The 21,226-nt window shown below is 43.3% G+C and overlaps 1 protein-coding gene across 1 annotated transcript in view; it reads right to left on the bottom strand.

Annotated features, from left to right (window-relative positions):
• The window catches only part of LOC122921022 (transmembrane protein 272-like), a 42,889-nt gene extending 23,417 nt beyond the window's left edge, over nucleotides 1-19,472 (bottom strand). Inside the window, exons 1-4 of the mRNA XM_044270899.1 lie at nucleotides 19,413-19,472; nucleotides 12,599-12,683; nucleotides 12,436-12,498; nucleotides 836-1,012 (exon numbers count right to left, since the gene is read on the bottom strand). Coding sequence (XP_044126834.1) covers nucleotides 836-1,012; nucleotides 12,436-12,498; nucleotides 12,599-12,683; nucleotides 19,413-19,442 — 355 coding nt within the window. The 5' untranslated portion in view covers nucleotides 19,443-19,472. The remainder of the gene's footprint in view (nucleotides 1-835; nucleotides 1,013-12,435; nucleotides 12,499-12,598; nucleotides 12,684-19,412) is intronic.
• Nucleotides 19,473-21,226: the final 1,754 nt, after the last annotated feature.

Genomic DNA, 21,226 nt, shown 5'->3' with positions numbered 1-21,226 from the left:
TGCTGGGGAGGTTCTTATATAGTAAGGGGTAGGCAGCTTTCCTATTGGTTGCTAGAGATGTTGCTAAGCTGTGACAAAGACATTGCAGCCTTCTCATTGGCCCAAAAGCAAGAAGCAGGGAGGGATCATGGGTTCAGATGAAAATAAAATATAGAATATTCGAAAATACGAATGTATATCACTATATTCTAAATATTCACGAATTCTCGAAGTGCCGATGATTGCAATTAATATTTGCGATTCGAATATTCGCGCCCAACACTAGCAGGGAATTGTTGATTTCTTGTTATTGCTTTTTATCCCATAAAAGGGTTCTCCAGTAATTAATAAAATGTAATTACTTAAAATGCCAAAATATTACTTTAATATAAAAAATTTCCAAATAGCATTAATTATTTATAATGGCTTTTTATTTTTATTTTTTTACAGTCAGTCTTACAGCCAGACATGTTTGTGAGACCTGGGGGGGGGGGGTGGAATGGCTGATATAGAAAAAAGATATTATATTTTCTTCCATTATTGATTACAATATAACATACAAGGATTAAAAGAAATATTTTGCACATTTACTGTTCTTTTTAACCTGAGCAAACCGTAGACTATTCAGATGGATTTATATATTCCTTATATTTGGTAACTATTGTTAAATATATATATATGTTTATCATTATTATTTCGGTTGAGATTTTTTCCTATACAGCTTCAAACTCATACTTAAATGTAAATTTACTAGTGATCTGTGGCCACTGCAAGAGGAGGTATACTAAAAAATGAATTTGATTGGCAATATAAATTGAGCTGCTTTGTAAATAATGAAAATGTGATACAAACTAACCTGGGATGAGCCAGCATGCGGAGAAGGTGAACAGAACATATTCAACAGCAATGACTACTTTTCTAAAGAAAAGCTTCAAAGGATATAAAAGGCAAATCAGCGCATCGGTGATACCAGCCACGATCATATAAATTGGAACATATGGCTGGTTAGGGCAGTTATCTATGTGTATAACACCTACAGAAAGATGAAAAGAATAGACGTAAATAACCTGAGCGTAAAATACAGACTCTGAATCAGTTCTTCAGCAGTTTTACACTATCCTTGCTTTACACCACTTTTTAGCAATTTTTTTTTTTGGGGGTGATTTGTCACAATACAGAAACATATGAAGCAAATAGCAATAAGAGAAACATGAATACAATACATAATAATAAATGATCTATCATATCAAAAGGGTTACGAAGCAGAAATCTTTGGTAAACAAGTGAAATCTAAGGCCCATATTTAAACTGGATTTAGACAGCACATTAAATCGGGAATTAACATTCTTACAAACACTCGTTCCTGATAATAATCTGCCTGTCTAAGGCTTTGTCCACATTTCCATTTTTCACCGACGTGAGTAGTATAAGGAGACAGCTCTCGTCAAACTCAAAGTGACAGGTGGCCACGCCCCTTTTCCAGCTCTCCGGACAAGCCCTAATATGGTATATTCAGGCTACAACTCATTTAAGTTTTAAAAATAGCTTGAATTTCTGCGACCTTCAGAGACATGTTAGACATGTCAGGACATGTTCTAATATATTTATATAACTATATGTTATCTATCTATAATCCTGCTTAATAAAATATTACTATAAATATTTTATTTATCTACCTATCTAGATAACTACCAATTTGTCCGTTTAGCTATCACATATCTTTTTATCTATCTATCTATCTGGCTATCTATCTATTCTATCAATCTTTCTATCTATCTAATAAAATCCTAATAACTTCATATTAAAATCCTATAAAACCCTATCAAACTATTAAAATCCTAATAAATTCCTATTAAAATCCTATAAAACTCTATCAAGATTTTTAAATCCTAATAAATTCCTGTCAAAATTATATAAAACCCACTATCTAGCTATGAGTCTAACTTTTTATCTATCTATCTTCAAATATCTATCTTTCTTCTTCGTCCTAGAGCAGCACAGAAGGGATATATTCCAATCCCAGAACTCCAATCTAGGACCGTCAATGAACCAAATTGATATCACGTTAGGCCCCTTATATAAGGAACCAGAATACTGCACCAATTTGTGTTTTTTTCAGTCCTTCTCTCCGGCAGGTGTTTTCCTCACCTGGCTGCCCACTTGGAAAAGGACTTAGGGCCTTGCGTTGTCAGGCTCCAGCTGCTTGGCTAATGTGTTCCTGGCCTAGACCTGGTATAGTGTATGGTGGCTTGTCCTGCCAGTGCTTTGCCTGGTAATGCCTGTACCAGGCCGCCTGTCTATGTCCAGTGCGGTTGCCTGGCTGACCTGGGTCCCTATGAGTAGGACTCCTTTGACAGCGGTGCGGTATGTAGGTTTTAAAAAGTGCTGTCGGCCAGTGCATTGCCTGGCTTATCTTTTCTTTCCCACTTGGACCAATGAGAAGATTTTCCAGTTACCTGTCTTTCTGCAGCCTGGTCTGGACTTCTGTCGCTCTCTTCCTGGCGGTCTTAGTGCGCGCGCTCGCTCTGTATCCTCTCTGTTCCGGCTTCCGCCCGGAGCGTTAACTGGCGTCCGCTGCCTCAGTGGTGTACTGCGCGCACACGTACGTGCTCCGGGTGTGGGAGGAGCTATTTACTGTTACTGTTTAAAGCCAGGGAACCTTGCAGCCTGCTGCTGAGTACCAGGCAGCGGGGTTTCTGTTTTTTTAAGGTATTCTTGCTCTTTGAGGAGAGGTGTCATTTACATTTATAAGGATTATACTTAGTATATCTCTTTTTATTACAGATGTCGAGCCATAAAAATGACCATAAAAAGAGAAAGCAAAAAAGTCTATACACCGCGTTTGTGCAGGATGTAAATTGCCAATACCGGGTGATATGCAAGATGACATCTGTGATTTGTGTGCAGAAAAACTATGCACGCCTGTTACTCATCCTGCTAGAATGAATGTATGTATTAGTTGTCTTCAGCCTCTCACACCTGATGCAGTGTCTAACATTTGTAATGACTGTAGTCCCCAAGATGGAGGATTAACAGAAGAGGCGTAGAAGTTTTTTGCTTGGTTCAAAGAGAACTTGCAGGATGTTGTTTCTGCTTCTGGCAAGTAACAAGAAAAAAAAGTAATCATCATAGTCAGATTACAGACGAAGTGCCACATTCTTCAGCTACTTCTTCTCTTTCTGGACTATCATCCGACTCAGATGCGGGTAGTGAGGATTTTTTTCTATCGAAGAAAGATTCAGCAGATAAGCAGATAAAACGTGTGAAACGTCTTGAAACTAATGAGGAACTAATGGTTCAGGATAAGGGAAATCTCAGGATAAGGGAAATCTGTATTATTTTCCCAAAAATAAATCTAGAGTTTTTTCTGCTCATCCAGTTTTAAAAACTATCATGGAAAGAGAGTGGAAAAAGCCAGATCCTGCAGCGTCAGAAGAAGGGGAATTGCCGGCCAGAGTTGACCCAGCTGTTGCACGTTTGTCTAAGAGATCTTTTTTTCCTTCAGAAGACTCTACCCTGCTAAAAGACCCGATGGATCGGAAGGCTGACATCCTCCTTAAAAGACACTCCCATTGTAATCTAGAATCCTTACAAAAAGGGGCGATGTCATCGGTTCCAGTTGTGATAGCATTAATGGTCTGGCTTAGCGAACTTTCAAGAGATATCCTAGCGGGGGTATCGAGACAAGAATTGTCAGACCAAGTATCTTCTCTAAAGACAGCTGCAGTGTTCCTCTGCGATTTTCCTCTGGATGTTATAAGGATTGCAGCTAAGAACATGGCTTTAGCAAAGTCGACCAGAAGAGCGATATCGTTGAATCCTTGGACGGGAGACTCCGCCTCCAAGTCAAATTTTTGCTCACTTCCATTCGAGCCTGGTAGACTGATAGGTTCTCAATTAGACAAGATCTTAGAAGAAAATAAAAAGGAGAAAGCATTGGCATTTCCGCAAACTTTTAGGTCTAGACCCTCAAGATTTCGGGGCCAAAGAGGAAGAGCGTCCTTTCGAGGACGGAATACTCAGTAGCCACCAGGAAGACGGTTTCGTTCCAGTTATCAAGACAAAGGAAAGAAGAGCCCTCAGATACCCCTACCGTTAACTCAAAGTTCCGACATGAGGCCTGTACTCAATGTAGGTGTAAGGTTGAGAAAATTTTCCACGATATAGGAAGGTGTCACTTCAGAGAGTTGGGTTTTGAACATCACCAAGAACAGCTACTCTCTCGAGTTCAATCATCTTCCAAGAGAAATATTCCTGCTAAACACTACAGAAGATCGAAGAATTAAGCCTCTTCTTCAGGAGTTTCTGCAGAAGGGCGCTCTGGAAAGAGTTCCAGAAGAAGAAGAGTTTTCAGGTGTCTATTTGAGAGTCTTTCCAGTACCCAAACCAGAAGGCAAGTGGCGCCTCATAGACCTAAGGTTTTTAAACAACCATTTAAAGAAGCTAAAATTCAAGATGGACAACATAAGATCCGTCTTAAGCATCCTACAACCCGGAGAAGTAATGGCATCAACAGATCTAAGGGATGCGTATCTCCATGTACCAATTCACAGAAGTTCAAGAAGATTTCTAAGAGTAGCGATCAAGACACACCATCAGACGCTGCATTATTAATTCAGAGCACTCCCTTTCGGTCTATCTCCGGCCCGGTGGTTACGCTGAGGATTCAGGGACTAAGTATAGTCCCATACCTGGACGACTGGCTATTTATAGCAGTGTTCCCAGAAGTTCTGAATTCGCATCTGCACACTGCTTTGAGTCGGATTCAGCAAGCAGGTTTTATTGTGACCCTAAAGAAATCTCAGATGATCCCTACCACGAGAATTCAATTCTTGGGTCTTCTAATAGACTCCAAGTTGATGACGGTGTTGCTCCCCTCCCAACAAGGTGTCTCAGATCATTCAGAGAGTCCACTCATTGATCTCCACGGGAAGAACATCTATCCGGACAGCGATGAGCACCCTAGGATTGTTAACTGCTGCAATAGAAGCTGTTCCTTGGGCGAAGGCTCATATGAGAGAATCTACATATGAGAGATCTACAGAGATGATCTATATTGTTGGGATAAGAATTCCAAGTCTTTAACAGCTACAATGAAAATATAATCTGCAACTCACAAAAACCTTCTTTGGTGGACAAAGAAAGAGAATCTAGTGAAAGGAAGAGCATTTCGCTTCATGAGAAGAGTGGTGATAACCACATATGCATTCCGCAAGGGATGGGGTGCTCACATGGGAGATCTTTGGATTCAAGGAGAGTGGTCATCAGCCATAACAGACAGGTCTTCAAACTTCAGGGAACAGAAGGCAATTCAGTTAGCCCTGCAGCATTTCTAAACTCATCTCTACAAGAAAGCAGTTCTCGTACAGACGGACAACGCTACGGCGACATACTATGTGAATAAGCAAGGGGGAACTCGTTGTCAGTCTCTCCAGACCATTTGCAGCAAGATCATGGCTTGGGCGGAACCAGTGCTACACAGTCTGGTAGCGGTTCACATCAAGGGTTCCGAGAACGTTACTGCAGATCTTCTTAGCCGAAGAAGAATGTGTCCGGGAGAATGGGCGTTAAACACCAAATACTTCAGTCAAATAGTGGAGATATGGGGTTGTCCAGACTGGGATCTGTTTGCAACGAGGAACAACAAGAAAGTACTAAAGTTTTGTTCACTCAGGAGAACAGACAGGCCAGACTGTCTGGACGCCTTCTCTCTCAATTGGAGTCACAAGTTTGTATACCTGTTTCCTCCCATACTGCTAATACCTCAGATCATAACCAAGTTGATCTCGGAAGCACCAGAAGCTATACTGATAGCCCCATACTGGCCCCGCAGGGCTTGGTTTCCTGTCTTGTCACAGCTATCGAGGAACGATCACTGGGCTTTGCTGCTGCACCCGGATCTGCTGTTACAGGGAGACCTCTACCATCCTCAGCTCCGTTAATCAGACTAATCAGCCTTACCAACTTGTGGTCATGGCTACGGCCAAGAGATATCCGAAGAACCCTAGGGAGTGAAACAACGGGAACAACCCAACCCAGCTAGGCGTGTCTTAGCTAACCTGACTAAATGGCTTGTTGTGTGTCCTAAGCCATGATCGTGGGTAGGCCTATAAGTGGGCAAAAACCAAGCCAAGTAGGGTAGAAAAGTAACTCGAATGGCATGTGCAAACTAATCCCCAAGCCAACTGCAAGGCGTCAGGGATCTAGAGCGAAAAATTCGGGGTGCATGAGGCAAGGCCAGAAGGAGAAGTACAACCCATCTTGTGGATGACAAAGCCAGAGACATGATGCTCAATATCGCGGATACTGCCCCAAAGCGGAATGGAGGACCGGGAATACGTTGTGAAATGGATCATGAAAACCAACTAAACCTTGTAAAGTTTTGGTTCTAGGGAGTACTGGCAATTCCCTAGCCTCAGGAGATTGTGGGACCAAAACCTAACTGCCTAGACTATGCAGGAATGAGGGCCAAAAAGAACTATGTAGATAGGAAGAGAATCCTTGAATAGTTCCCCAGACGACAGCTAGCTGCTAGCCGTGGTCCGCGCGTTGTTCTACTGTATGACCCTGAGAATTTAACGCTTGAGATGTGAAGACCGACCTGCTATCTGAATCTTCTACCGTGAGGAAATGCTGAACCTTGTCCAAAACCCGATTCAACGTGGTTGTAGGGAGTCTGAGGTTAGTGCAGCAAGAAGCTACAAAGCCATAATATACAAGATTCTGTCTATGCCCTCCCATGAGTGAGGGAATGCAATTGCAATGAAGCTACCAGCGAAAATGAATTCCTGGTCGTGGTAAAAAGGCAAAGACTTTGCGCGGGGACCTGGTTGACAAGATATGATCGACTATGATCAGAGACTGAAATGCTAGAGGGAATTACCCTACTTGTTCCTCCTCTGGCAGGACCTGAACGAAAGCATGAACAATTAAAGCAAGACGAAATATCTGCGTAAGACATGACAATGATGCTGTAGGGCGAACCGGACCAGTTTGCCCTACATGTGCGCGAGTCCCATATGGTGGAAAAAAATCAGATGGCCGTGCGAACTACGAATGACGATGCCAGTCGTGAGGTCCTATAAGCGAACAGCCACTCGTGCGAGTCTCTATGGGAGGAGCCATGCGTGTGAGTCTCTTATGGCGGAAAAAAGTATCAGATGGCCGTGCAAACTACAAGTGTCGGTGCCAATCGTGAGGTCCTATAAGCGAAGAGCCACACGGGCAAGCCTCTTATGTTTTTTTTTTAAACCACTTATGCACCACCAGAATGCCTTGGGGACTCGCATAACCATGACCCCCCTCCAACAGCAAACCTGGGACACTAACCAGCCTACAACCATGTCGTACCCCTAACAAACAAAACAAAACATGAAAAACGGTCATGGGCCCCCGGAGACATGAGGACGGATCAGTCATAGGGCCCCCGAAGCCAGAAGGATGACATTGCGGTGACTATAAGTAATTAAAACGTAAGCCGGACCTGATGGGATATGCAGCGACTTGAATGATTAGATTGGCTAGAAGGTGGCCTAAAAAACATAACTGCCAACAGGTGTTGAAAATATAAACATTAGTAATCCGAAGCACGTGCATACATAAAACACTAACCACCGCTAACCATAAAACGTAAACATGAAATTGAAACAGAGATGGGAGAAAAACAAGAGCCTGAGGCATTGCAAGTTAGCTAAGAGAAGTCTCTTATCGTGACAAACAAATGAACAGCTTGTGAAAACATAGCAGGAAACTTACTGGCCCACTGACCTCCGCTGAGGAGCTGTTTGGTGAACTGGGGCAGGAGACCAATCTGAGTGAATACGAACCAGAAGCAAAAGGAGACCAGTCTGAGTGATTATGAACCAGGATTAAAGAAAAAAATAAAAATTCGCGCTGAGGTGAACAGAAAAGTAGGCCTATGGAATGTAACAGACCACCGAGGAAAGGAACGTAAGCCTGAAAAGAACGCAGTTATGTTTGTCGGGAGAGAGGTACCAGAGCGGTGGGTGCAGACTGCCTCGGTGAGATTATAGAGTAAAACCATGACATAGCAATGAACAGGAGAATGTAGCTTTGAGTGGGAGCAGAGTACAACACATGATGTAACAACAAATGGGTGACTGGAGCTTTGGATGCGAGTGGTACCTAAAAAACATGGTATGGGCGCAGCTCTGAGTATGGGTAGCGCATGAAAAGCATGGTATAAGGCAGAAATATGAATGCAATCTGAAAGTGAGCAGAGTATTGACGTGATGCGAAAGCAGCTCTAGTAGTGAATGGAGTATAGGACAAGATGTAAACCAGACACGCGGACGCAACTTTGGATGTCAACGGAATATTAACTTGATGTGGCAGCAGACATGGAAAAGGGCTTTGATGAGTGGGGTATACGACCTGGTGTAGCAGTAGAAGTGTGAACACAACTCTGGGTATAAGCAGAGCATGAAATTTGGTATAACAGCAGCTCTGGTTGTGAACGGAGCATAACAGATGTAACAGCGACATGAATGCAGTTCTTGAAATGGGCCTGGAAAGAACCTGTAGTAGCATAGGACGTGTGAATGCAGTTCTGGGTGCGAGTAGAGTAAACTTGATATACCGAATCCCGATAGATGGATGAATGCAACTCTGGTCAAGGGTGGAGTGCAAAAAATGATTTGACAGCGTAGTGTGAATGCACGTATGGGTGTGGCCAAGAATGAAATTGGTAGAACAGAAGCTCTAAATGTAAGTGGAGCATAACCATGATGTAACAGTGAAAGTGAATGCAGCTCTGAAACAAGCCTAGTTTGAACATGTTGTGACAGCGGACGTGTAAACACAGCTCTCACAGTGAGAAGAGAAAACATGGTATACCAGTCGACGCATGAACGCAGCTCTGGTTGTGAGTGGAGCAAGGTGTGAACACCAGGGTGGTGCGTCCCGAGAATAAAAATGGAGTAACAGTAGCAGCTGTAAGCCGAGTACACAACATGTACTAACAGGCGTGTAATACGGATCCGGCTGACGGCTGGGTACGGAATAAGATGTAACAGCCAACAGGTGACCGCAGCTTAAATGTGAGACCAATCTGAGTGAATACGAACCAAGAGTAGGAAAGTGCAGTACAGTAAGTAAGGACTTGCGGCTGCAGCATAAGACATGAAATAAAAGCCGAAAGTGTGAATGCCGCTCAGGATAACAGCAGAGCATGAAAGTGCGGCGGGGTTTTTAAGTACATGGAGCAGTGAAATAAGTGAAGTCTAAAGATGGTGGTGGCGGGGGGAGGGGGAGACACGTGGCAAGGAACAGCTACAGCAAGAGGCCTAAACAATAAACGCTGCGTCCGATCTCCAAACAGGACGTCACGTGCATCCCAGGTAACTCTTCCTTTACAGCAAACCGGATAAAGTAACTTTTCATACGAGATGAACAAAGCAAAGTGAAACTTGTAAGATTTATAGGAACTAACTACTCTTACCAACAAACAAAGGTGAAAAGAAATAGAAGTATTTAGCCCCAACGAGCAAACCTGAGGTAGCAGATTCTGAGGCAAAGCCTCCCGTTCGCTAGCAAAGTTCCGACCGGCCAGGAGAGACGGCCCCGGCCCAACCTACTTACGTAGGTGCATGCTACGGTAGCAGAGAGCAAAATAACAAGCTCTATTCTGGCTCCATGCTGCAACGAAAGAGCTGGTTTACTAATGACACCCAGCGGCAGCTGTGCACCTGAGAACACACACCTGTGAGTGAGGGTGTGGCTCGTATATGAAGAGCCTCCGCCCCTCCCACAGGCTGACTTATCAGCCTTACCAACTTATTAGGATTTTAATAGCTTGATAGGGTTTTATGGGATTTTAATAGGAAGTTATTAGGATTTTATTAGATACTTAATTGATAGAAACATAGATAATTGATAGAAAGATTGATAGAATAGATAGATAGCTATGTTATAGCTAGCCAGATAGATGGGTAGATAGATAGATAGATAGATAGATAGATAGATAGATAGATAGATAGACAAATAGGTAGTTATCTAGATAGGTAGATAGATAGATAATATATGTATAGTAATATTTTATTAAGCAGGATTATAGATAGATAATAGACAACAGATAGTTATATAAATATATTAGAACATGCCCTGACATGTCTGTGAAGGTCGGAGAAAGTCAAGCTACTTTTAAAGCTTAAATAAGCCTGGATATACCATATTAGGGCTTGCCCGGACAGCTGGAAAAGGGGTGTGGCCACCTGTCACTTTGAGTTTGACGAGAGCTGTCTCCCTATACTACTGACGTGTGCTGTCCGCATTTTCCACGGACAGCACAAGTACCTATTGATTTAAATGTGTCTGTTCACATTTCTGTATTTTTCTATTGACCGTGGGTCAGTAAAAAAAAAATAAAAAATCACAGAAACATGCACTACTTGGATCCGTGATGCGGACCAAGCACGCCCATAGAAGTGTGTGGCTCCGTGAAAATCACGGACACACCAGGGATGGCATCTGTGGTAGTCCGTTTTTTACTGAAGACTGATGGGAGATACTTTGTAAATTTGTTTTCAGTTGAGCAACGTCAGTGAATTACGGATGACACATGGATAGTAAAAACGGACGCACGGACCCTTCACGGACATCTTAACGGATGAAACACGTCAGTTTTTTTGTTTTTTTCACAGACGTGTCATTGACTGCCACAGTTCACCCAATGAACAAGCGGAAGGCTCGTTCATTGAGTGAACTGATCGGAGATGCAGAGACCACAATCATCATTCCCGGGCAGCAGATCGCGCTTTCTAACCAGCACTCTGCTGCCCAGGAGCAATGATATTGTATGGGGAGGAACAATAGCAGCAGCCATGTTGCACATGTTGCGGCACAGCCAGGGTCATTACGTTGCTGTGGCAGCCAGACCCAGGCCAATCAGGCTCGGTGGCGGCATCACATGCTTCCTGAACAGGCAGCTGCTGGCAACAGGTGCCTGTGAATGGTTTTCTTAGCGTCACTAGCGTTTATTGTGCTATTGTTTGGATTCTTGGTATATTGACTTTTGGATTGTCCCTGACCTAGCTCCTGACTGCCCGCTCTGATGTTATCTCCTTGCACTGACCCCTTCTGGCATTTGACTCTGTGTTTGTATCATGTGTTGGTTCTGATGTATCTCTCTGGTATGGACTCCTGCCTGATTTGGACTTTTTTGGGTTCTAATCCAGTCCTGCTTTTGCCCTCTTTCTATATGACTACTGTTTTACTCCACTCGGGTTTAGAACCCTGCACTTAATCAAGTCAGGGACCATAGACAAGTTGTGGGCGACCATTTAGGGCCGATTATGCTAGTAGACAGGGACAATGCTGCACTGTTCCCATACTCATACTACAGGGATCGCTCGATTATGGCTGCGGTCATGACTGCAGCTCAAATGGGACGATCCCTGCACTTTTGAAAATGAAAGTTGATTAGTAAGTGCTTTATTTTACATTTTAATAGCACTGCCTTTGAATTGCATAACCCCTTTAGTATCCACTGTGTCCCTCAGCAGTGTCTTTACCTATACATAGAGTATTACAAAGATTTCTACATTTCATAAGAAATAATAAAATTATTAAAGGGGCTTTCCGGGTTGCAGATAATAATCACCTACCCTCAGGACAAGTCATCAGTATCAGATGGCTGGGGACCAGACTCTCGGCACCCCCAGCGATCAGCTGCCTTCATTTCAATGGTATGGACAGCTGTACAAGGTAGATGGAAGGCACACATTAATGAGGATGTAGCGCTGGCACAGGTGCTGCGGCCCCTTTAAAAATCTGATTGGCAGTGGTGGCAGGAGTCAGACCCCCCCCCCCCACACTGATTGGATATTGATGACCTATAATGAGAATATCTTTAGCCGGGATAAACCCCTTTAACGGGGTCTCACTTATTATGTAGAGAAAGCTAATACAAGGCCCTTACTAATGTATTGTGATTGTCCACATTGCCTCCTTTGCTGGCTGGATTCAGTTTTCATCACGTTATACACTGCTAGTGTACAGGGGTTATGGACACCGCTGCAGTGCAGATACGCCTTTTCCTATAGTGTGCAAGCACAATCACTGCTGCTAGATTTCAGGTTGGTCATAACCATGGAGCCAGCAAAGGAAGCGATATGGGCAATAACAATACATTAGTAAGTGCCCTGTATTAATTTTCTCTACATGATAAATGCCCGTTGCAGAAGTGATACAACCCCTTTAAATATTATTATGCTGCTAGAGCAATATATAGTATATATGTATTATTTTACTTCACAGAACTGTTATATTACAAATTTATGTAACAAAATTGCATTTTAATCGTCAACAAGAGAACCTGTTAAGCTCAGAGACATGATATTGTCTACCATATACGCTACTAGTAGGCTTTTGTACATTAGAATAAATTAAGAAAAAAACTTACAGTGGAACGATTACATTGTACATACAGTATCTTACCTAAAACAGCCATAGCAATATTAACTCCAAACCAAATGATTAAGGTCGCCCCAGCCCAAAACGCTGCAATGAAATAAAAAAACAAGATTAATTCATGTACGCTTACAGCCCGCTGCCTGTACATACTGTATACCGTGCGGTTAGAAATGTCCCGGGGTCTTACATTCACTGTCCGAATCCATCTTAGGAGAATAAAGTGTCCTCCTGCTGAGCTGAACTGAAGAAAGGTTCGTTTCCTTGGGTGTTAACTGTTAAATGAAGCAATAATTTTATAGCCTTAATTACAATTGATAAGAAAAAAAGAAACTCATGAGACTATGCCCACTGTATGAATAATAATTAATGCGTCACACCACACAGTACTAAGTCTACTTTCACACTAGCGTTTTGGCTTTCCGTTTGTGAGATCCGTTCAGGGCTCTCACAAGCGGTCCAAAACGGATCAGTTTGCATTCTAATATATTCTGAATGGAAACGGTTCCGCTCAGAATGCATCAGGTCAGTCTCAGTATCAGTATCGCTTTGGAGACGGACACCAAAGCGTTTTGGTGTCCGTCTGATGAAACTGAGCCAAACGGATCTGTCCTGACACACAATGTAAGTCAATGGGGACAGATCCGTTTTCTATGACACAAACTGACACAATAGAAAACGGATCCGTCCTCCATTGACTTTCAGTAGTGTTCAAGACGGATCCGTCTTGGCTATGTTAAAGATAATACAAACAGATCCATTCTGAACGGATGCAGACGGTCGTATTATCTGAACGATCTGTCCATGACGGATCAGCACAAAACGCGAGTGTGAAAGTAGCCTAAATATAAAGTTTCATATAAAGTTTTCTTGAAAGAATATCTGGGACCAAAAATGAACATTCATTAGGATTTCATCACTCTTGAGTGTTCTCGGAATACATGATGAATAGTGTTGAGTAGGGATGAGTGAATCGACTTCGGATAAAAAAGTTGATTCACATAAAACGTTGTTAGAATACTGTACCTTGGAACCGAACCTGAGTTTGGTAAAAGGTTTTTTACAGTAGAAATTAATTTCTGAAGTGTTTACTCGAAGTCTCGCAAGACTTCGAAAAGTAATAACTTCGGCTCATCGGAGCCAATACATTCTAATAAGAGCTCCTGCTCCGTACAGTATTCTAACGAAGTTTTATGCAAATCAACTTTGGATGTTTCATCCGAAGTCGATTCGCTCGTCCCTAGTGTTGAACGAAGCAAAGCATTCAAAGTGGAAAACCTCGTGTGACGAACTGCGACCGCCGCGGCCACAATACGTCACGAAACCGTCACAACGCCCCTAGTGGTCAATCCGCAAACAGGCCTCCCAGCCACTTTCAGCACACCGACAGTCTAACTTGAGTCCGTACAGTCGATAGGCTGAAAGCGCAGGGAGTGGACCTCCGATTGACCGCAAGTAAGCGTGCGACGAACTGCGACCGGAACTACACACAGGGTAGTTTAACTGCCACCACCTCACAATTGATGGGAGCGAGGAACCCACTATCTAGATAACACAACCGAGTAGCTTTCTCTTCGGAGAGGCTAGAGTAAGTTTTTGCAGTGTTTGAAAACAGGCGTATGGCTAGAGAAATGACTGGGAGGTCATTTATTATATATCTATATACAATACAAATTATCACGATGCACAGTAATTATAACACAATAATCAAGGAAAGTATAGTCCAATAAACAAAAGGGAGAAAAGAAAGAAAATACTTAGTTTCCGCAGAAAAGATGTCTGTTGGTGAAATAGTCCGTTGCAGGGGTAAAGTCCAAGAAGCCTTTGTCCAGTGTAATATGCCTTCAGCCCACAGGTTCTCTGGCTGAGGCCCTCTTTAGGTGTTAAAAGTGGAGAACTCCTTTAGCAGATGCTAGGTCTGTGTTATAAAGGGTCCTAGAATCAAGGCGGGGAATTGAGAGTCCGCCTGCTGGGCCGGCTGTATTCCTGAGGTGAATGTCAGTTCTGAAATATGTCATGTGCCATATCGCGGGATGTCTCCGCTGTACACAAGTAACAAGCACATATTCACTTTCCCCACAAAATATGGAGTTCAGGGATACCAAATATTACTATTATAACTGGTTCTATGATGGGGTAACACCATAACTTTACCTGGGCACATCTTAGAGTTATGTTTGTCCTATGTAAACGTCCAGTGAATTCTGAGTGACACGATGATGTAATTTTTACGTCCGTAAGATGCATGGGCTCTCTTAAAAAGGTAAAAATCATATCTCAGATTCATGTGTCAATCTGGGAACCTTGGTGCCGGCCGTCTGAATCAAGTTATCTTACAGACCCTTATGGCAGCGACACCAATCGGCTCCCCCCAGGTGCCGTCTTCACACCTAGCTGTGATATCTCTTCAGACAGGGAAGTTCTTTTGTCAACCTAAGGAAGCCAGCTGTAATTGCGTTATCTGCTGGGCATCTATTGACTGACTTGAACAAAAGGACTATGTTGTTCTCTGGGTACAACAGAAGGAGACGCTCTGAATAATCAAATTGTAGGTTCTGGGGCCTAGGGAAATAATTACTGTTTAATAAGGCAGAGTAATATTGATAATATTGGGAGGACAGTTCAATATTCTCGCGGATCATCCGTGACACCTCGATTTACAACAAAGCCGAATTACCTTGTGCTTCATTGTAACAAATCGAGTTTTCCTAAAATGGCGGCTGCTTGTGTTACAAAGTGAAAGTAAGAAGCTCGGGAATTCGAGATCATCCATAATGCCATGCAGCCAGCCAATCCGCAGATAGCCAGCCCCTGTGATGTCACAGCCCTACAAAACCCTCATCCCGCACAGTCGCCGCCATTTCACTGTGAGCTGAGCGTAGGGAGAAACGTGGCAAGCGCTCATGAGCTAGGGACAGTGTTGCAGGGAGATTGTAGGGATTGTTTTTTGATACTGTAGGAGAGCATAGGTGTCACGGAAGGTGTGCAGGAAACTAGAAAACACAAAATGAATATACGATTGACTGGATCCAAAACTAAGGAACAAAAAGGGAGAGCCCTGCATCAGACCTGACTCTCTCCCTGACTGCTCAGCCTATGTGAAAATCCCAATGGTAGATGATCGCATATCCTCGTACCTCGACTGTATAACACCTGAACACCCTATAATAGTGAGGGGACACGACCACCGGCTCCCTACTCTTGATACGGAGGGAGTCAGGGTCACCTGGGATCCAGCAAACAGAAAGACACAAATAAATGAACAAAACTTATCTTGTAGAAGACTCAGAAGTAGGAACCGCATGCACACACTCCAGGAAGTTGTATAAACTGCAAAGTGATGCACTATGGGAAAAGGATTTAAAGGGATGCAATCAGTGCAACTACATGACAGCTGAGAGAGGCTAATGAGATGAGAAAATGAAAGCAAAACAAAGGAACCTCAAGGAGGAGGTTCTAGATGTCTGTCAGAGCTTCTCAGATGTCTGGTGGTGACAGTACCCCCCCTTCTACGAGTGGACTCCGGACACTCAGAGCCCACCTTCTCAGGATAGGACCTATGGAAAGCCCTGATGAGACGAGTGGCCTTAATGTCCGTCACTGGGACCCACATCCTCTCCTCAGGACCATAACCCTCCCAATGAACGAGGTACTGGAGAGAACCGTGGACAACACGAGAATCCACAATCCTAGAGACCTGAAATTCAAGATTACCATCAACCACAATCGGAGGAGAAGGCAAAGACGAGGGTACAATGGGTTGGACATAAGGACTTATGAAAAACATTATGGATCTTCCAAGTCTGAGGAAGATCAAGACGGTAGGCAACAGGATTGATGACGGACAAGATTTTGTAAGGCCCAATAAACTTAGGACCCAACTTCCAGGAGGGAACCTTCAATTTGATATTCTTAGTAGACAACCACACCAGATCACCAACATTCAGGTCCGGACCAGGCACACGTCTCTTATCCGCCACACGCTTATATCTCTCACTCATGCTCTTTAGATTATCCTGAATCTTTTGCCAAATAGATGACAACGACGAGGAGAATCTGTCCTCATCAGGTAAACCAGAAGACCCCTGTGCACAGAATGAGACCGCCGCACTGTCCTGGGATTGAGTATGACAGGAAGGAGTGATCTCTCCTCTCTCTCTAAGATGCCTGTCAATACGAACGGCCCGAGACATGGCAGAGTCCAAGGAGGTAGGTAGGAGGTAGGTCTCTCATGAAAGGCAAATGCATCTTTCAATCCCTCTGAAAGACCATGGCAAAATTGACTTTGGAGTGCAGCATCATTCCAACCAGTATCAGCTGCCCATCTCTGAAATTCTGAACAGTATATCTCTGCGGATTGTTTACCCTGACATAAAAGACGTAGTCTAGACTCAGCCAGAGCAACACGATCCGGATCATCATATATCTGACCCAGGGCTAAAAAGAATTCATCCACTGAACGGAGGGGCCGTGCCCCCACCGGCAGCGAAAAGGCCCAGGACTGAGCGTTATCCCTGAGCAGCGATATGATGATCCCCACCCTCCGTTCCTCATCACCAGAGGAATGGGGAAGTAGGCGAAAATGGAGTTTGCAAGCCTCTCTAAAACGCACAAAATTCTCACTACCCCCGGAGAATGTATCCGGGAGCGAGATCTTAGGCTCAGAACAAGCTCCATGAACGCAAGCTGAACAGGTCACTTGAAACTGAAAGAGTCTTACGGAGATCTGCTACCTCCAATGAAAGACCCTGCATGCGTTCAGTCAAAAGTGAAACCGGATCCATGCTTGAGACGGTTTTGGCGGTTTATAATGTCACGGAAGGTGTGCAGGAAACTAGAAAACACAAAATGAATATACGACTGACTGGATCCAAAACTAAGGAACAAAAAGGGAGAGCCCTGCATCAGACCTGGCTCTCTCCCTGACTGCTCAGCCTATGCGAAAATCCCAATGGTAGATGATCGCATATCCTCGTACCTCGACTGTATAACACCTGAACACCCTATAATAGTGAGGGGACACGACCACCGGCTCCCTACTCTAGATACGGAGTCAGGGTCACCAGGGTCAAAGACACAAATAAATGAACAAAACTTATCTTGTAGAAGACTCAGAAGTAGGAACCGCATGCACACACTCCAGGAAGTTGTATAAACCGCAAAGTGATGCACTATGGGAAAAGGATTTAAAGGGATGCAATCAGTGCAACTACATGACAGCTGAGAGAGGCTAACGAGATGAGAAAATGAAAGCAAAACAAAGGAACCTCAAGGAGGAGGTTCTAGATGTCTGTCAGAGCTTCTCAGATGTCTGGTGGTGACAATAGGGAGATAGCAGGGAGAATGCAGATTGAGTGTAATCATCGAGTGCATCACATTCTAGTGCACCAACATTCAGTTAATCTCATATTTTAGAGATACAGTTACTGTGCCTGAGTATAAGGCAGTTGCAGTCGCCGTCAGCTTCACGCTCTAGTGAACCCACATTTTGAGTTAATTTCTTATTTTAGTGATACAGTTAGTGTGCCTGAGTATATAAGGCAGTTGTAATCGCCTTGGGCATCACGTTCTAATGGACCCACATTTTGAGTTAATCCCTTATTTTAGTGATACAGTTATGTTGCATCCATATTCCAGGACAGTGTAATGTGTTCAGTGGACTGAAATTGATTATAGCAAATTCCTTCTGTTAGCTGTTGCGTTACATAGTGGCAGTATTAGGCCATGGTTAAATACTTAGCCCTGTATATTTATGCAGTGTGAAAAATTTACCAAAGTGAATGCTTTATGTTAGGTGTTGCATTACATAGCATCAGAATTTGGCTAAGGTTAAATAGTTCACCCTGTAATTGTGTGCAATGCAGCTAAATTGATTACAACGAATGCTTTCTGTTAGCTGTTGCGTTACATATCGGCAGCATTAGGCTATGGTTAAATACTTTGCTGTTGCGTTACATAGCGTCAGTATTAGGCCACAGTTTAACATTTCACCCTGTACGTGTGCAGTGGAATTATATTGACACACCTCAGCTGCTGCAAAGTCTCATAATATATGCCTCAGCGGCTGCAGAACCTCATCAGTCACACCTTAGCTGCTGCAGAACCCCATCATTCACACCTTAGCTTCTGCAGATCATCATAATAAACATCTCAGATGCTGCAGAATATCATAATAAACATCTCAACTGCCGCAGAACATCATAATACACACCTCAGCTACTGCAGAACCTCATTATACAAACCTCAGCTGCTGAACATCATAATACACATCTCAGCTGCTGCAGAATCTCATAATACACACCTCAGCTGCTGCAGAACATAATACACACCTCAGTTGCCGCAGAACATGATAATACACACCTCAGCTGCTTGAGAACATGATAACCTGATGCTACAGATCACATAAGGCGTTGATCACATCTGTTTTGGGGCCTCAGCTGTCGATAAGGTCATAAATGCTAGACACAATTTTGCAGCCTGCCAGGCTCCATGATGGAAACCCATGAGATCTCATCAGTCAGTGGGATCCGTCAGGTGTTGTCGCCCATGATGTGCCACGTTCGAGTCGTCATTTTCATTGTTGTGCTTCTATGACAGGGCAGAACGACGAAAGTTACCCTAATACACACCTCAGATGCTGCAGAACATCATTATAGTGAAAGGAGAATTACAAGTCTCATCATGACCAGGTTATCGCTGAAAATTAGATGGCAATACATAGAGGGGTAAAAGAGGAGAGAACTACAACTCCCTGGATGTCCAGGCTGTTATTATCCAACACAAGTTGACATTACAGGGAGAGGGTTTATGAGGAGAGAACTACAACCCCCAGCATTACCAGACTGTTGTTATATATCAGTGGAGATTATAAGAGGAGAGAACTACAGAGCCCAGCATGTCCAGACTTATTTTCAGGCTCCAGTGAATATTACATGGAGATGGATACAGTAGAACTACTCCCAGTATTTCTAAGATGTTGTGGATTATCTCAGGACTTCACTAACCTCTCCTCCAGGCACAGCAGAGATGCTCATGTAGTTCACCACTTTTTCCTCTCCACTGCTGTGCTCCATCTCACAGCTCTGGTCACATGATGATGACATCATCATACAAGTATCTTGGCCAGTCCAGCACCAGTTTCTTCAGCAAGGCTGTGGTTGTCTTGGAGGTGTGTTTGGGGTTGTTATGTTGGAATACTGTCCTGCAGCCCAATTTCCAAAGGGAGGGGATCATGCTCTGCTTCAGTATGTCACAGTACATGTCGGCATTCACGGTTCCTTCAATAAACTGTAGCTCCCCACAGCCGGCAGAAATCATGCAGCCCCAAACAATGACACTTCCACCACCATGCTTGACTGTAGGCAAGACACACTTGTCTTTGTACTCCTCACCTGGTTGCCTCCACACACGCTTGACACCATCTGAACCAAAGTTTTTCTTGATCTCAGGACATGGAACCAGTAATCCATGTCCATAGTCTGCTTGTCTTCAGCAAACTGTTTGCGGGCTTTCTTGTGCATCATCTTTAAAAGAGGCTTCCTTCTGGGATGATGCAGACCAATTTAATGCAGTGTGCAGCATATGGTCTGAGCACTGACAGGCTGACCCCCACCACCTACTCCTTTAACCTCTACAGCAATGCTGGCAACACTACAGAAGGAGTCCTCCTGGAGGTATAGCCCTGGGATGGTGACAGTGCTGCTGGGAGATAATGCGTTAGATATGGAAGTCCCGGCCCGGGTTAGACAGATCTGGATGAGGGGTTTGATGGTGGCAAAAGTTATTTTAGTCAGACATTGGGTGGTTACTGCTATATGTGTATCAAGTATGAATTTACAGCCCGATTTATAATTTTTGTAGGACTCTGCTATACGTTTATAGGATAGCTGTTTTTGTATAGTGGCTTCTTTTGTACTGGCTGCTTTTTCTACTATAATCTGTATTGTTTTCTATTATGAGTTCTTTACCATGAGGTGCCATGTTGAACTTCCAGTGACCAGTATGAGAGAGTGTGACAGTGACAACACCAAATCTAACACACCTGCTCTCCATTCCTATTGGAGACCTTGTAACACTAATAAGTCACATGACACAGGGTAGGGATAATGGCTAATTGGGAACAATTTGTCAATTTTCACATACGGGTGTACTTACTTTTGTTGCCAGCGGTTTAGACATTAATGAATATGCGTTGAGTTATTTTGAAGGCATACCAAATTTACACTTATACAAGCTGTGCAGACTACTTTACATGGTATCAAAGTGTCAGATCTGCAGTGTTGTCCCATGAAAAGATCTAATAAAATATTTACAAAAATGTGAGGGGTGTATTCACTTTTGTGAGATACTGTAGGCCCTTGACCTACAAAGCTACTGAACTCTGTAATTCTACCCTGATAAGATGATGATGATGATGACATCATCATAGGCCCTTCTCTACATCATTCTTTTGGTTTTCACAGCCAGCTGTAAGTGTAATTGGGGGCAGGCCTGGGCCAGCTACATAGTCTGTCTCCATTGGAGGTATGCCACTGAGCCAGGGGACTCGTGGTCGGTTCAGGATGTCCCTTTAACCAACAATAAACAAAAATGTTTAAATGGTCTTAACTTTTCAAACCTATGTCACTACAGCAGAAACAGGTCTCAATTTACTAATTAAACTTGTTGATCTAGCTTTTAGTCTCCCATACCTACAGTACCTGTAGTCCTACTACATCACATAACCCCATCCATTCTTAAAAAAAATTTTTTTTTAATTAAAGATAACTTTTATTGTCCACAAATCAGAGCTGGCATTTTAATAAGAAAACCATGGGAT

This window comes from Bufo gargarizans, chromosome 10 (assembly GCF_014858855.1).
Source record: "Bufo gargarizans isolate SCDJY-AF-19 chromosome 10, ASM1485885v1, whole genome shotgun sequence".
NCBI lineage: Eukaryota > Metazoa > Chordata > Amphibia > Anura > Bufonidae > Bufo > Bufo gargarizans.
Note: the sequence above shows the minus strand (reverse complement) of the source record. Positions and strands in the feature narration are given on the sequence as shown.